Below are 15,483 nucleotides of genomic sequence, written 5' to 3'. Positions count from 1 at the left end.
AACCAACAAATCAGCTGACAGAAAGGTCAGGAAGCACATTTTCAGGAGGACAAAGGAATGAGGGGGAAAAAAAACATCGTTGACAGAAAGCCACCAGATACAGTTTGTATACTAAACTTCCAGAGAAATAACATCTAAAGCAGTCATTCAGCTATGGTTGTATAGAGAGGCACGGCAGCCAAGGAAACCAACCAACTGAGATCAGAGCAGAGTATAACACTAAAAACTCCTCCCATCTTCAACAGTCCCTAAATTAAAAACAACACAATGATAGATACCAATAGAAAGGAAAAAAAATAAACAATACAAACTAACAGACCAAAAACCCAATTTTAAAAAGTGAGGGTTTAAAGGCCTGAAGATAGGCCCACAGATATTTGAAAAGTTACAGCATAACTACCAGCACTGAAAGACAAAACAACGCAAAATCACATGAAAACAGAAAGAAAGAAAGAAAGAAAGACAATAAATAATTATGTATTCTTACTTGAGAGATGTAGCAATCGGATGCCTTCGGCCTTCTGTGTTGAGATTGTCCTCCTGTAAGGCTCTTTAATCCGGTCTCGTTCACCACATCAAACTGTGTTCTTTTATCAGTCTGGAAAGTTCTCATTCTTGAAGTTCAGTTTCATTCACACGCTACTGTTTGTTGAAATCATGACATTTCTTCCTTCCTCCTCTGCTGTAGTGTTTTGTTTGTATGAGACTCCACATTGGCTTTTCTTGTTCTTCCCCTTCAGTAAGTAGAGCAAAAAGTAAATGCAAGCTTGCTAATTAGACTCAAACTGTCTTTTGCTCGGTGAGTCAACTGTCATCTTTGATTTCATTTAACCTTGTTTAGGTACAAGAATTGTTTGGTGTGTTGGAATGAAGACTTACTTCCCGGATCAGAGTTCATAGGTCAAATGCTGCAAAAATAGGCAGGACTTAGAACCCCATAGCCAATCAAGCACACACAAACGTTTCAAACAATCTTCCACTCCAAATCATGTTTTAACAGGAAATACATCACAATAAGGAAGTAAAGATTTAATTCCCTGCATTTGCAGATCACACTTTACTCTCACCTTCTATCTGTTGTCATTCTTCAGAAAGCTTGACATAAATATACCCAGGTGAACAAGGTGGATCAAGGTGTCACAGGTGATATAAGTAAAAAAAGGTGAGGGTTGTACAGTACAATGGATGTACTAAATATAGTATATAGAGTATGGATGACAATAAGCCTTAATGTAGATCAAAGAAAGCTGCTATTTGTAGGCCGATGTTATCCTTTACAAAAATGTATTATATTAAATATGAAGCTTCCTGAAGGAGATTGTGTTGTACAAAATGGCTCTGATATGATCATTAGTTAGTGACACTACTCAAAGCTTATCATGGACTTTTTTTTTTTGAGGGAAATACAAATATGTAACTTCAAATATAAATATTATGAATGCAAATTCTATACTGCCTTCTAATAGCTTTTTGAAAATATAAAGTAGCAGCCATCTTTAGACTTACATAATAATAATCACCATCATCATAATTATAGTCAAAATCAGAATAATCATATTCAGATATCCAACATCATCTTTTTGTTTTTTTCTTTTTATTGTGCTGGCAGATCGTTTTTTTAGGTGTTGAAATAAAAGGTTTTCTCCTGTGTCCTGCAGACAGGTTTCTTTCTTTTAATGCTTTGATACTGCTGACTTCTGTTAGTTCAGTCAGTAACTGCATTAGTTTGTCCATGATATGTCTAAATGATCAGATTAAAATCGAAAAATATTTCCTGAATGGATGATCTATAAGAAGTCATTAGTTACAGTAGCTCAGTGGTTGACAACAGAGTTATTTGTGGACACCCCGAAACAGCAGGAAGATGCTTCCAGCACTTCTGTTTATGCAGACTCTCCTAAATCAAGCTAGTGCAGTGCTAAGATTAACAACCAGCACTCTCATTTTGTTCAAGCTCCCAACAGAAAAAGCAGTTTAGGCAAAAGTAATGTGACAGATTGATTTGCTATAGGTCAGAAATGTCACACAAGGATCCATTATTTATGTTGTACTACTTTTAGGAGGCCCAAAGGTGAAAATATTCTAATTTTACAGATTTTTTTTTGTTGTTTCTCTGCTCGAAAAAAAAGATCTGAACGTCAGATATGTCTCGCTTGTCGGAATCAGATCTCTGTGTATTTTATCTATGACTCAGATCGAAGGTAGGAATGTAGTTTTTACTAGTGGAGACATGGATATGTAAACTCCCTGCATTACAAGGTCAGAGGGCTCTCCACATTCCAAAGGAGGCCCATTTTTGAAAAGTCATAGTAGTGACAGGAGTAATAAAAAATACACGGTTTATGGGTGATGGTTTTAACACTAATCATTGACCTGAACAAATTGAATCTTGAAATGAAGCAGTTGAAAAGATGAACTTTTTAAGATTTCAAAGTTTGTTAAAATTTAAAAATTGAATATGTCATTGAATTATTGAATATTTAAGTATTTATGAGGTGTAATTGTTATTCACTAATGAGGAGGGGGTCAACTGTGATAACAGAAAGATCAAAGGAAATTTAGCACAACAACTTTGGAATTGGCCAAAAAAAATCTGAAATCTACACTGCACTTTAATGATGATGGCAATTTATTTATTTATTTTTTTAAATCAGCAGCTGTAGTTTTTACCAGTGGGTTCCTGTCAGTGTTAGACGCTTCCAAACAAATATCTTCAGGTTCACTGACATGGCCACTCAAGCGGCCATGACAGCTTCTGTCGACTGGCGTCTCAGGACCTTTGAACCTCACAACCAAAATAAGGCTTTGCTCCCTCTACAGATGTTCACCTTTCCTGTCACTAATGGGGACTCATGCTGACGGAGGTGGTGACCTGTGATCATTGTCCGTTTTCATGCAGTGTTGTTGTTGTTGTTTCTCTTTAGTTTGAGTGTGTGAGCGTGTGAGAGACAAGTTACCCATCGGGGCATGCTGATATAATGGGTGAACAACTGGAAAGAGGGTGTGTCCAGCAAAAGACCTTTTTTTTTTCCCTGCATGTTTGATTGCACACACGCACACACAGCCTCTCACTTCAGCAGACTGGGATTTTATTCTTAAAGTCACCTATGTCACCTTATTGGGTTATGGTTAATAAGTGCTGCACTTGTACTTCTTTAGTAGTTTTATTCTTCCAATTTGAGGATCATAATCATGACATCTCAAGTGAAAAACCTTGGTGTGGCCACCTCATGTTTCGAATATAAGCCTTAAAAGTTTCTGAAGAGTCAATAAAAAAATCATATTTAATTAAAGCTGTGGCTTGCCCGGCTGTCCGACATGCAAATGCACTATTTAAGCAAGTTCTGCCACTGGAGCTTTGCTACACTTTGTGTTTTAGGGACAAACCGTATGCCTGATACTTAAAATGACATAAATACTCATTACAGATCTTAAATATTTATACTTCAAAAGATGACTGTGTGGGGCCTGAATAAACTCTCTGTTCTAAACTATGCAAACTTTACTAAATATTTAACCTGCCAATGGGTATCTTAGATGTCCACATTGGTTCACATGTTACAGAGCTACTCTCTGCACGTGGGATATTAAAACACGTGTGTCTTAATTGTTCTTCACTGAAACTTTTATTATCCACAGTTATTTCATCATACATCACCTGTGAGGTCTCTTTATGTAAAGTAGTTTGTTGTTAATCCGAGAAGATGCTTTACTTTCCACCCTTCACTAATTTCATAATAATAGGTGACAAGAAAAACAACTTCACATTCTGTACCATGCCAAAGTAGAATGCACTGTGGTGTTTGTGTGTGTGTGTGTGTGTGTGTGTGTGTGTGTGTGTGTGTGTGTGTGTGTGTGTGTGTGTGTGTGTGTGTGTGTTTAGGTGTGTAGGTGTGTGTGTGTGTGCAGAGAGAGAGAGAGAGTGAGAGAGAGCATATTTGTGTATTCCTGGGTGGTCTATGAGATTTCCATACTTTAATTATACTTGGGAGGTGAAGCAGCAGGTTGTTTGTTTAATGTGTCTTGTGGCAAATTTAAGTTTGTCAGCATTCTGTGGCAACAAAAGAATTTTTTAATCCATATCAGCACCATTTCTCAGTTGAGATCTGAATAGTGTTGCTGTGGTGTGAGTCGTTTGTTATTATTCTTGATGCAGAAAAGGCTTTGAGATAATATCATCACTCAGATAATATGTGTAACAAGTCTCAAGTATAACAGCACAATGTAATTAGTATTAAACATATGATGGATTTGGCCATCCACAGTGCAAGTGATGGCTGGTCAGACTGAACAAATCTTAATGTTGAATTGGTCTGTATTCCTCAAACTTAAGAACACAATATCTCAATAAGATAAACATACATAACGACTCAATTTATCCCAAATAAACATAGTCAAAGTCACTTCTTTTCATTTTGTAGTATTTTACTCTTGCCTCCCTCAGTATTTCACTGTTCAGTTTAGTTAATAAAGGGATGTTCTATTCAGTAATCCATCTGAAGAGAGGTCAGGGGTCAGGTTGTTGTCTATTACAGTATATGCTACATTCTAATCCCATTAAAACAGCAACTTGTGAATTCAGTTTGACTCAGCGAGACTTTTGAACATCAATTCATAAATGAGGACTGTTGTACTTTTCCTCTTTTCCCTGCCAGCAGGTCCACTTCCACACCACAATATGGACACTGGTGGGTTGTGTGGGCCGGAGACTCTTGGCCAGACATCGCTTTACCACTGGGTAAAACTCCACCACCAGTTTGCAGACATGCAAATGTTTGAGTGCTGAGACAGGAACACTCTCCTATCGGTCTGGCAGTGTAGAAAAGAGCTACTGTACAGGTAGGCTGCACTTGTGTTGAAACTGGCATCACACTGATGCTACATTTGTGCAAGATTTACACTCGTGAAGATGCAGGCTTCAAATGCAAATTTGCTGCACAAATGATACAGTAAACTCTATTGGCAAGTTTTTTTTTTCAGTTACAGTCTCTCTCTCTCTCCAGGCCAACATGAAGGCAGTTATTATAACAGTGCTGCTTACACAATAGAGGGGTTGTGAACTTCAGCAGGCTCTCACCCCTGCAGAGTGTCATAAGACTAGCCACTTTGTTTTTAGGTTTCACCCCTCCAGAGATGCTCTTTCTGCCCCAGCGACCACATACAGCTGACGACCAATAATTAGCGCAATTCCTCAGCCCTTCATTTTTGAGAGAGAGACAGAGAGAGAGAGAGAGGCAGAGAGAGAGAGAGAGAGAGAGAGAGAGAGAGAGAGAGAGAGAGAGAGAGAGGTGTGTTAAAATGAAGATAAAAATGTATCGTTGACTTTATATAAGGAGTACAAATCCATGTATTGGAGTTGAATGTGTGTCAGTGGTTAATCTCTTCAAATCAAAGTAGAATTAAACATGTTATGTTTATTACTCACAATGTGGGAAGCAATGACCTCGACCAATAACTTTTTTTGTGTTGTGATTAAAGGACTTCATGCATTCAAAGCTTCATCAATGTTTTTATAGGACACTTGTTGCGGAAAATAATACACACCTGGTTGGCTAAATAGCTTGGTCAGCAATAGATCAACATGATGATTACCACTATAAATCAGATTAATCAGCAATATGTCAGCTTCATGCAGTATTGTGTCCCAATGTGAGCTATCACTGCTCACATGATCAAACAGGATAAGCACAAGACCTCCCACACTGCAACACTTCTCAGGCCAGCTGATGCAGAGCATTGACATCAGCACAATAACTCCACTAATCAGTGGTTTTAATGAAGACTAATACCGGGGTCACTCAGCCATGCCCAATATATTATCTAGTTCAGTGAAAGCGGTACAGTAACAGAGTCCAAGTGCAACGTTCCACTGGAGTGCTGTTGAACCTGCTGGAGCGATAATTAGCAGTTTTGTGCCAGAAACCAGAAATTACCATGCCTCCATGATTTGGCTCCGGCTGATGTTATTGTAACCCTTGTAGCTGTTGTAACTTCTTCCCTGTTGCAGGCACTATAGATCTTTAAAAACATATGAAAAAGTTACTTGTGCAAGATTTTTTTTTTTTATGTAAACATGCGTGCACCAAATTGTTGATCCTGTTGTCCTTGTTTTTTACCTGTTGTTTGTTTCCGTTGATTATTCTGGGTTGTATATGCCTGGCCATTTGGTCTGATCATGTATTTAGCCCTCATCCAGCTCAGATTCAGTCACACTGAAGATAAACCATGTGGAGCAAAGCACACTGCTGTCTTTGGACAATGCACACAGTAGCTTTGCTTACAGTAGATGATGGTTTTTTTAATTGAATCAGATTGATATAGAAATGTTTCCAACGTTTACTCTTGAAACTTGTGATCTAACCAACATGATAAATAAGGAAGCCTTTGCTGAATTATTTAATGAATTATTAATGAAGAGTGGGTGGGATAAGATAACTTCAAACTTCATCCCACTCATTTTAAACCACATATTTTGAATTGCCAGTTGTCTTATGCACCATTCTTTTGTGAGTTTTTTTGTTGGTCTTGGTGGTGGAAAAAAATACATGATGTTCACAATGAAGACATCAATCAATCAATCAATCCAAATATATCATTTATGTTGTGCTTTTGTGTCTTTATCTGCAATGTATTATTAATCCCCATCTATACAGCAGCCCACACATTAACTCAATAAAACCCATCCCAGCCTTAACACAGTCAACATAAAGGGATTGTATTATAAACAGAAAAACGGGTCATTACAAAGTAATAATAATAAAGTTAATCTTTAATAATAAAACAAATAAAAATAAAAGATGTTCTTCAATGAATGGATAGCTGGGAAAAGGTCCAGCAAAAGCTGAAAGCCAGACTTCAGGCTCTTCTGTAGATATTTAAAGGAAGCAGTTCTTTCACCCTGAGCTGATACATCCCAGGTGTATGGGTTACATTTGATGAGGTCAAGAAAATAACCCTAAAGACATAGTTATTCTTCGACAGCAGCTCAGATTTTCTGCAAAGCCAGACCGAACCTTCGATCGTCAAGCTAGCTGCCAACCAGCGTCTCCCCCTGCTCCTCGCTCACCTTCATCTTCCTCTCCCACCTCCTTTCGCTCTCGCTCCCTGTCAGCTCCCATCAGCCTCCCCTCTGTGATGTTCAGAGAGGAATTTTACAGCTGCTGTCAGCTTACCAGTCACACGCACAATCATAAAGACCAAAACAAATCACAGGGATGCATGCATAAGTTGACAATCCCACTTATGCACAAAGATACAGAATTACATTGATTGTTTAAGAGAACATACAGACAAACTTGTATAGGAAGTCAGAAATCAAAACATACACAAGTTCAAACACAATTTCAGCACATTTCTCCTTTCTAAATATTTGATCTACCGATGTCACATCTAAAGGAATCTACTGCCAGCATTGTATAAAGACAATTGTAAACAAACAATCAACAAATAAAACGTGTTCTGGATCTGTCCAGAGCTAAGAAACCAGCCTGACCCCACATTAATACTTACTGATTACAAATACTGAAGACTCCAAACAGAATTTAGTTATATAACTATTTCTGTAGCAGAACAGTTGCTATGCAAGTTGTGAAGTTTTGGGACACATAAGGCTTTAGAAGTGCCTGTAGGCACTGCATACTGTAAATACTGTATATACTGTGTGTATGCGTGCGTGTAGGAGGGGGCTATTTGTTGCATTTCTACAATGACAGACAGACAGACAGACAGACAGACAGACAGACAGACAGACAGACAGACAGACAGACAGACAGACAGACAGACAGACAGACAGACAGACAGGCAGGCAAGCAGAGAGACAGAGAGGCATACAGGAGCTCGGAGGTATAAAGGTCAAATCACTCACGGCATCCAGCTCAGTTCAGACCACAGGGGGTTTTCTTTCTGCTCAACTTCTTCAAGCAATACAGCAACTTCTATTTATTCTTAAACTACTGTACCTGCTAACCCCCTTCCTCTTGACTCACTCACTCACACACACATACACACACACACACACAGACACACACACACACACACACACACACACACTATAAAGTGTGTAACTGTCAGGGTGTTTGACGGTCTCCCAACAAAACACTGTCACAGTGTTTCAAAGTTCAAAGCTTGGAAACGTTCCAGATCAGCTCTGTGCATTTGAAATTGCTGACCGATCATACTGACCCGTGCATGCTAGCAGTGTGTTGTCATTCACAGACACCTACGTGCACGTGAGTAGTGTGTTGTATTGCAGTGTGCAAGTCAAGGGTGTGTGCATGTCTGTAAATGTAAGGGAAGAGAGGGTGATACAACTCCAGCAGCAGCTGACGCTGTAAAGATTTACTGAGTCTTCAAACATATGGTAGGAATTGTCTTCATGATGGTGTTTAGTCACTGATTAAATACAGAATTGGCAAACATAGGCAGAAATCTGGAAGAAAGTTTTGAATATGTATCAGCTTAAAGGCATAGAGCAATATTACTCTCAGGATGACAATGTTCTTACATTTACATTCTTATCTGCAGGAGTTGCATTAGAACACATGTGGTTGTTTGGTTTTTATTATGCAAGTCATTTCATCTATCCCATTCAAATAGGTAAATGCAGCTTTCTTTGTGACACTATTGTTAACCCAACATGATACAGTGAGTTTGTAAGAAGAAGTTTGTAACACCTTGCACCTTGCTATGGAGAGTTGATGTCCTGCCCCACTTTTGATTTAGTTTCTGTTCTTCTGGCGTCCATCACTCACTTGAACTTGTCATGAATGCCTTCACTCATCACTTTCTCAAATGCAGCAACCTGATTCCTTTTTTGTCCGTCCATATCTCTGGCATTATGGCTGTGTGCTACTTTTCTGGACACTTGAACACCAAATATGCATGGACTCTTTTGTTTGCCTTCTATCAAAAAAAGATGTCACACTTCAAAACCCATCAGGCATGCTGTTGATAATTTGTTAAAGTGGTCATATAACATATCTTCATGTTTAATTTAATTAACCGTATGATTAAGACAAAAAAACACACATTTTCTAAAACATATGTTATTGGGAATCAAAGAACCCTTTCAAAAAAGTTTCATAATTATACGTACTTGTGGAACAGAGTCTACGATATGACAACAAAGGGTAGAACTCCACAGACACTCTCTATCACCTCTCATTTCTCTGACTCTGATACATCTGAGTCTGTGCCAAGAGGATCACACTGTAAACTGTCACACATACATTTCTGCAGCAGCACAGCAGAAAACTCATCTGGTTTTCTTTTGGGGGAGGATGAAATGCTCCACAATATGAAACAAGCGCTCCCTGCTTCTGGCTCCTACACTGCTAAAGCACTTCCATGAATGATTGTGGGGAGTTTAGAAATGTTGGCAACATGCCTATCAGTGCAGCTGCAGAATACAGGCGAGATGGGGGGAATGACGAGTGGATTAAACAGGGTCAGGGGTTACGTTTAAGCCCCTAATCCATCACAAATTATTGATTAGCTGCCCCAGGGTGTAATCTCCAAGTCATGTTTGGGTTACAGAGTCCAGACTACTGGATTCATGCAAATAGTATGTCCTGTGATTTATACATTAAAATGCCTCATTAATTGAAAGTGACCTAATTCGGAGAAAACACAGCAAACCGTTCATTGCACTCACTTTACAGTGTGTTGAAGGATTAGGATTTCCCTCAACAAAAATATACAACCTCTTTTCACACCGATTCTTCCTCTGAAACATCCTCCTGAAACCTGAGAGATGGACCAACACAAACCCCATCTCTCAGCACAGGTGTCAAATGTGATTGGCTACAGGCTGTACTTAACTCCCCCTCCCCACCCCCCACCTCAAAACACAAGCGTACACACACAATCCTCATTAGCCAATGTGTTCAGTGCTCCCTCGTCAGACTCCGGGGGGTGGGGGGGACAGATTCGTACTCCGTGCGTCTTTAACAGAATTTTTTTTACTGCCTAGATGAGACGCAGCCTATTTAAGACAATCACATGATTTCACTGGGAGTCAAAATGGTCCGCGGGGGTCAATGGGGCGAGAGAGCGCGCTCAGTAGAGTGAGAGAGATGGGGTTTTTTGGTAGTAGTCGGACTGTCTGAATGGAAAAAGGGAAAATGCTGACCGGGAAAGAGAACTGGAGTTCAAGAGATTTTACGCGTTGGGATACTGCGCAACGAAATGAATGGAAACCAAAGGAACAAGAGTGAAGAAGAAACCTGCATCTGAAACTGATTGATGCTTCTTTCAGCTGTAGAACTGCTTCTGCTCCTGGACTGGGTTTTAAAACTATTTGGACTGTTTGATTGCGGCTGGGTATTTGAAGCTTCAGGTCGTGCGCAAAGGTGAACTATGGATATGGCTTTCTTACCAGTTTGTGCAGAGTCGAGACGGTGGACCCTGTTTTTCGTGTTTTATCTTTTTTACTTTTTCAAACTGAGCAAAGTAAGTCATTATCTCCCATGCATGCAAAGCTTTTGAAAGTGTCATCGATGAATAATAAATTAGCGTTATTTATCTTTGCACATATTAAATGATGTTTACATGTTGTTGTTTTTTTCTGTCTTTGCAGTGCATACTGTTGAATAATGGTGCTGATAGTGTGGAATCTCAGCACGAAGTATCGGCCCTGCTGCGATCTTTCAATTTACCTCAACATACAGGTAGGCTCAGAGTAATACAAAAACGTGTTTCTGATTTATCAGAGTTTCTATGACTTTGGTATTTTTTATTATGTTGGAAAGATTGGTTTATGACTTGTCTGACTATTTCTTACATCAGTTTAAAAAAGATTAAACAAAAAGCCACCCACTGACTATATCCTTCTAGTGGTATCAAACATTGCTCACCTGCGCTGTGTATTTTCTCTCTTCGCCGCTAGGGGGCGACCCTCACCCTAACAGAGCAATCAGTGTGTGCTGCAGCAGTGGCGCTTATATTGAGTTCATAGCCTTAACTATTTGTAGTAACTTAAAATGTCCTAAACTTTGTGATTTGATTGACAAATAGTCTGAGATATATATATATATATATATATATATATATATATATATATATATATAGATATATATATATATATATATTTGTGTATGTATGTGCCATTAAAATGGTAAAAATAAATAAATGGTTCTTTCATATTAATACACTTCGATTTTTATAACCCACTGGGGAGTCACAAACTGGGGAGTTCAATAAAGATAAACTGAGCTTTTCAGAGTCAATACACTAATTAGTGCAAGCAGCTTGTGTGACACTTTCATCTGTTCTTTGTTTTGTAGATGTAACCCCTATGTTGTGCTGAGTCAGCAACTGCTTTGGCTGCGCACTCTTCCTTTGTTTTCATTTTTTCTGAGTTACCATGAAAAGCACACATGCAAACAAACAAACTCCCTTTTTCTGTGCACATGTGGGGATGATATGAAGCTGACATGAGGGGAAGCCCTTTCTGCGTCAGATCATCTCACAGCCAGAGCTTTAATAGCTATTGCTCAGGGTGAATGTGTTTCACATTCATACAGACTTTGATAGAATGGGTGAGGAAAGAGTTCACATGTTCAGTCTTTTGTTAAGTTTAAGCCTATAGGCACCCACAGGTTGGACCCCCTATCAGTGCTAATGGCACTCAGGAGCCACTAAACCAACAAATTACCCACTGCAAGATCTTGTCTCAGTCCATCAGAGCAGCCATGTGTGTGTGCGTGCACTCTGTTCCCGCAGACCCTTGTTTGTATACTGTCAAGACACGGGTCACTGCAGCTGGGTCTTGAGTTAAGGCGGAACAAACATAGTGGACTTGGTGTAACTTTGTGTGTGTGTGTGTGTGTGTGTGTGTGTGTGTGTGTGTGTGTGTGTGTGTGTGTGTGTGTGTGTGTGTGTGTGTGTGTGTGTGTGTGTGTGTGTGTGTGTGTGTGTGTGTGTGTGTGTGTGTGTGTGTGTGTGTGTGTTGGGGGGGGGCAGGTGGACAAATTGAATGAGAATAAGACCATTTTCTGTCTGCACAGAAAGTACTTGAGACTTGTGTGTTTGCTCTTTGCAGTCATGTAACACTTCAAGGATTTCAGGTTTTTCTCCGTCCTTCACTTTACCTCCCAAGCTTAAAAACGTGCAGTCATAGTAACGCTTTTTTTTTTTTCCACTAAGGTGTAAGTCATTCTGTGAGAAAAGAGCTATTACCCAACCTCAAGATGCACCAAATATCTAAGTTACCAACCTTAGGCATCCACACTGCCAGTGATGACACACTGTCTGTCACCCTACATGTTTCTCCCTGCTCGGGCAAAACATGTCTGTCTCTGTGCTATATTTACTCATTATTCAGTCTTGCTAAAGCAGGTCATGCTGACACTGGGTTGCTTTTATTTCTGTGTGCTCATAAGCTGGTATGATGGTCATGCATCATTGGCAAGGCTGAGAACCTTTTCAATGGCCATTTCAACACTACAAAGAAATCTGCGAAGTTATGAGTTGCTTTGTTTGCTTAGAGGTTACTCAGAACTAAATTGAACCTAACAGAATGCATTGGCTGACTCACAGACCCAAATAAATATTCCTCAACCACTGTTTTTGCTGTTTTTAAGATTCTCTTTAACATGCATATAATGTAGGGGCCAGCAAACAATACACTGCAACTTTATAATGAAGTATCAAATAGCTAGAACTCTTGTATTGCTTATCTGGATAAATGCTGGTTACAACTGAAGCCCCCCCCCCTGAATATCCCCCCACCCCCGAAAAGGCTTCATCATCAGCAGACTACGCTGATTGGGTCCTAAATTGTATTGTGCATAATGTATAAAGGTGTGTCATGATTGCCTACAGACTCCCATTACATCGTCAATTGGAAAAAAATACATGTTATATATTACTGTGCATATATGGGGCATAGGTTTCCCAAACTGCTATGCATTCAAAGTTTTAAAGGTAATGTCATACTCTATGCCTTGTATTTGCCCTCCATTTAGTCAGTCAGACCATTCTTATTCAAAAGACTGGCAAGATATCAACAACTGTTGTGATTTCCTCTGAAAAAACAATTGAAGTGAAACCCAAGGACTTACTTTTCATGTGTTAGGACCTTCTGTAGAAAGCCTATCAATTTCTGTGGCCAAAGTGCCATTAGCCCTTGAACAAATCGTAGAGGCCAGGCCAGTGACCTGCCACCATCGCCTTTTATGACCTGCAGTTATCCAGCCTGCAGCTGTAGCTAAAAAAGTGTAGTAAAACACTCAGGTCAAACATGATTCACTCTCCACGGAAGGGCCTGTGGTGGATTTGTTTAAAAGCCTTCCTTTTCTTGTAACTCTTTCTTGACCTTCCCAACAAAAGTATATGAGGCAGGTCAAGGAAAACTTACAAAGTAAGGCTGGGGGTTGTAGTTTTTATTCATTCAGTCGGTAATGCACTCAAGGTAAGAGCTGACTCAGCATGCAATGTATCCCAGTAACTGATCTTGGCAGATTGAATTAGCAATGAGGGACTACAATGACTACAAGGACAATGTGTCTTACTTTTGCCAAGATAAAAAAATGTCCATGAGAGCAGCACTGCAAGTTTCTCTTTGCAATGCCTCCATTAGATATTATAGTTTTGTATTTGGTGTGTCCAAGGAGTAGAATTATTTTTTGTTCTCTTATCACTATCATTTCTGTTTACATGTAGATTTTATGTTTTACTTAGCACACATTTTACCAAATGTTACCAATTATCTCCTCATATCTTAAATTTTCTCTCTCTTCCGTCCCTTGTCTTTTTTCGTCCCTTATACAGAATATGAGATTGTGTCTCCGTATGAGGTCAACCACCAAGGTGTTTACATCTCTCATGAAGTGTCCCATCACCAGCGCAAAAGGCGACGAAGATCCCTGAATTCAGATACAGACTCAACTAACATCGACCGAAGTCGTGAAACAGTTCACTTCCGTCTGAGTGGTTTGGGGCAGGACTTCCACATGGAGCTGAAGGAGACCTCAGAGAGTCTAATCGCACCTGGCTTCACCATCCAGGTCCTGGGAAAGAATGGCACCAAGAGCCTGAGGGCCTACCACAAGGACGACCTGTGCTTTTACCAGGGGTCACTGAGGTCAAGGATCAACTCCTCGGTGGCACTGTCCACATGCATGGGGATGGTGAGTCTGAGCATGCTGGGAGTGGTGGGTGGGTTTGGATAATGAGAAAGGAGTAGTCTTATCAGGGTTTGTGTATGTGTAGGTACTCAAAGGTTGTATGTACTATTGTATGTATCCTAGAAATGTTATATTTTATTTGAACGTTGGCAGCACCACCCAGTGAGTACTGTAATTACACTCTGTGAACTTAAACAAATATTGAGCATGGAAGCCAAATTTAAGTGTGGCTCATCCTGGCACCCCTAATAACATAAACGTAGCATGAGTGTTTTTGTCATGCTGAATCTGAAAGACAGAGTAAAACTAAACAGCTCACAGTCGTTTTAGATATTAACTGGTCATTGAAAAAAATACAGAATAAGGGATGTGTGAAAGGAGAAAAGAAGAAAAATCAGATAACAGCAGTCCAGTCAATCTCGATATAACAACATTTTTTAAGGTGTGGCACTCCTTAATTGACAACATTAATCAATCAAGACCTTTGGTGTGTTTGTATGAACCTGCCTTTCAAACATCATTTGAGGTAGTGCATTTGCTGTCTGATCTGGTCATATTGTTGTATTAAGTTGACTTAAGAAGCTACTTTGGAGTCAAGAAACATCCTCCTTCACTCTGTTGTCCATCATTTGCTCTGGCTCATCCCTCATGAACTGCACTTTGCCTAAATCAGCTAATGAATAATAATGAATGGAAAAGTCGAGTCCAGGAGCAGTACAGAATGTTTGGTTAATTAGCCAGGAAAATCCCCAAAATGAATGAATGCCAAAAAACAGTGTTTGTTTTGGTGCTAAAATTGAAATCAAATGAAGTACAGATCAAGGATGTAATCCTATTACCTACTGCGAGCACAGCTGTCAACATAAAAAGGGAATTTATCATACGAAATGTGCAGAAAATGTAACCTAAATTGTCACAGACAAGGATGGATGGGATGTATGTTTTTTAGCAAAAGAAGGTGAATTGAAATTATGTTCATTTAGTTTAAATTACAACATTTCAAAAGCTATTAAACTTATTTTGATAATACTATAGTCCAAAGTGAGCAGAATTTTTACGTTTAAAAGGACTGATTATCTTTGTGAGGGATTGAAATGAATGAACCAAACCTCTGTTGTTGTTGTTGTTGTTGTTGTTTTTATCTCTTAAACATTAAAACCATCCTAAGGCAAATAGTTTTTTGTAAAATGTTGGTTAAAATTGCTTTTCTAAGAGCAGTTTTGGCTCCAATCCAGTTCTTGCCTTGGTGGTCCTCCTCTTCTGCATGAATATAAAGGAAACATTATTGTAAGATTGACACTAAGTAAGCTTAAGTGCTTCACCCAAGAAAGACCCAACTTCATACTGGACCTCTAAG

The 15,483-nt window shown here is 39.3% G+C and overlaps 2 protein-coding genes across 2 annotated transcripts in view; one reads left to right on the top strand and one right to left on the bottom strand.

Moving 5' to 3' along the window:
• Positions 1–887, bottom strand: part of irx2a (iroquois homeobox 2a) — a 299,071-nt gene extending 298,184 nt beyond the window's left edge. The window contains exon 1 of the mRNA XM_079343592.1: positions 488–887. Coding sequence (XP_079199718.1) covers positions 488–613 — 126 coding nt within the window. The 5' untranslated portion in view covers positions 614–887. The remainder of the gene's footprint in view (positions 1–487) is intronic.
• An 8,979-nt stretch (positions 888–9,866) lies between these two features.
• Positions 9,867–15,483, top strand: part of adamts16 (ADAM metallopeptidase with thrombospondin type 1 motif, 16) — a 47,625-nt gene continuing 42,008 nt past the window's right edge. Inside the window, exons 1-3 of the mRNA XM_079343755.1 lie at positions 9,867–10,449; positions 10,577–10,667; positions 13,771–14,129. Of these exons, the coding sequence (XP_079199881.1) occupies positions 10,357–10,449; positions 10,577–10,667; positions 13,771–14,129 (543 nt within the window). The 5' untranslated portion in view covers positions 9,867–10,356. The remainder of the gene's footprint in view (positions 10,450–10,576; positions 10,668–13,770; positions 14,130–15,483) is intronic.

Source organism: Symphodus melops, assembly GCF_947650265.1.
Source record: "Symphodus melops genome assembly, chromosome: 5".
NCBI classification, from domain to species: domain Eukaryota; kingdom Metazoa; phylum Chordata; class Actinopteri; order Labriformes; family Labridae; genus Symphodus; species Symphodus melops.
This window is presented reverse-complemented; position numbering and strand designations above follow the sequence as displayed.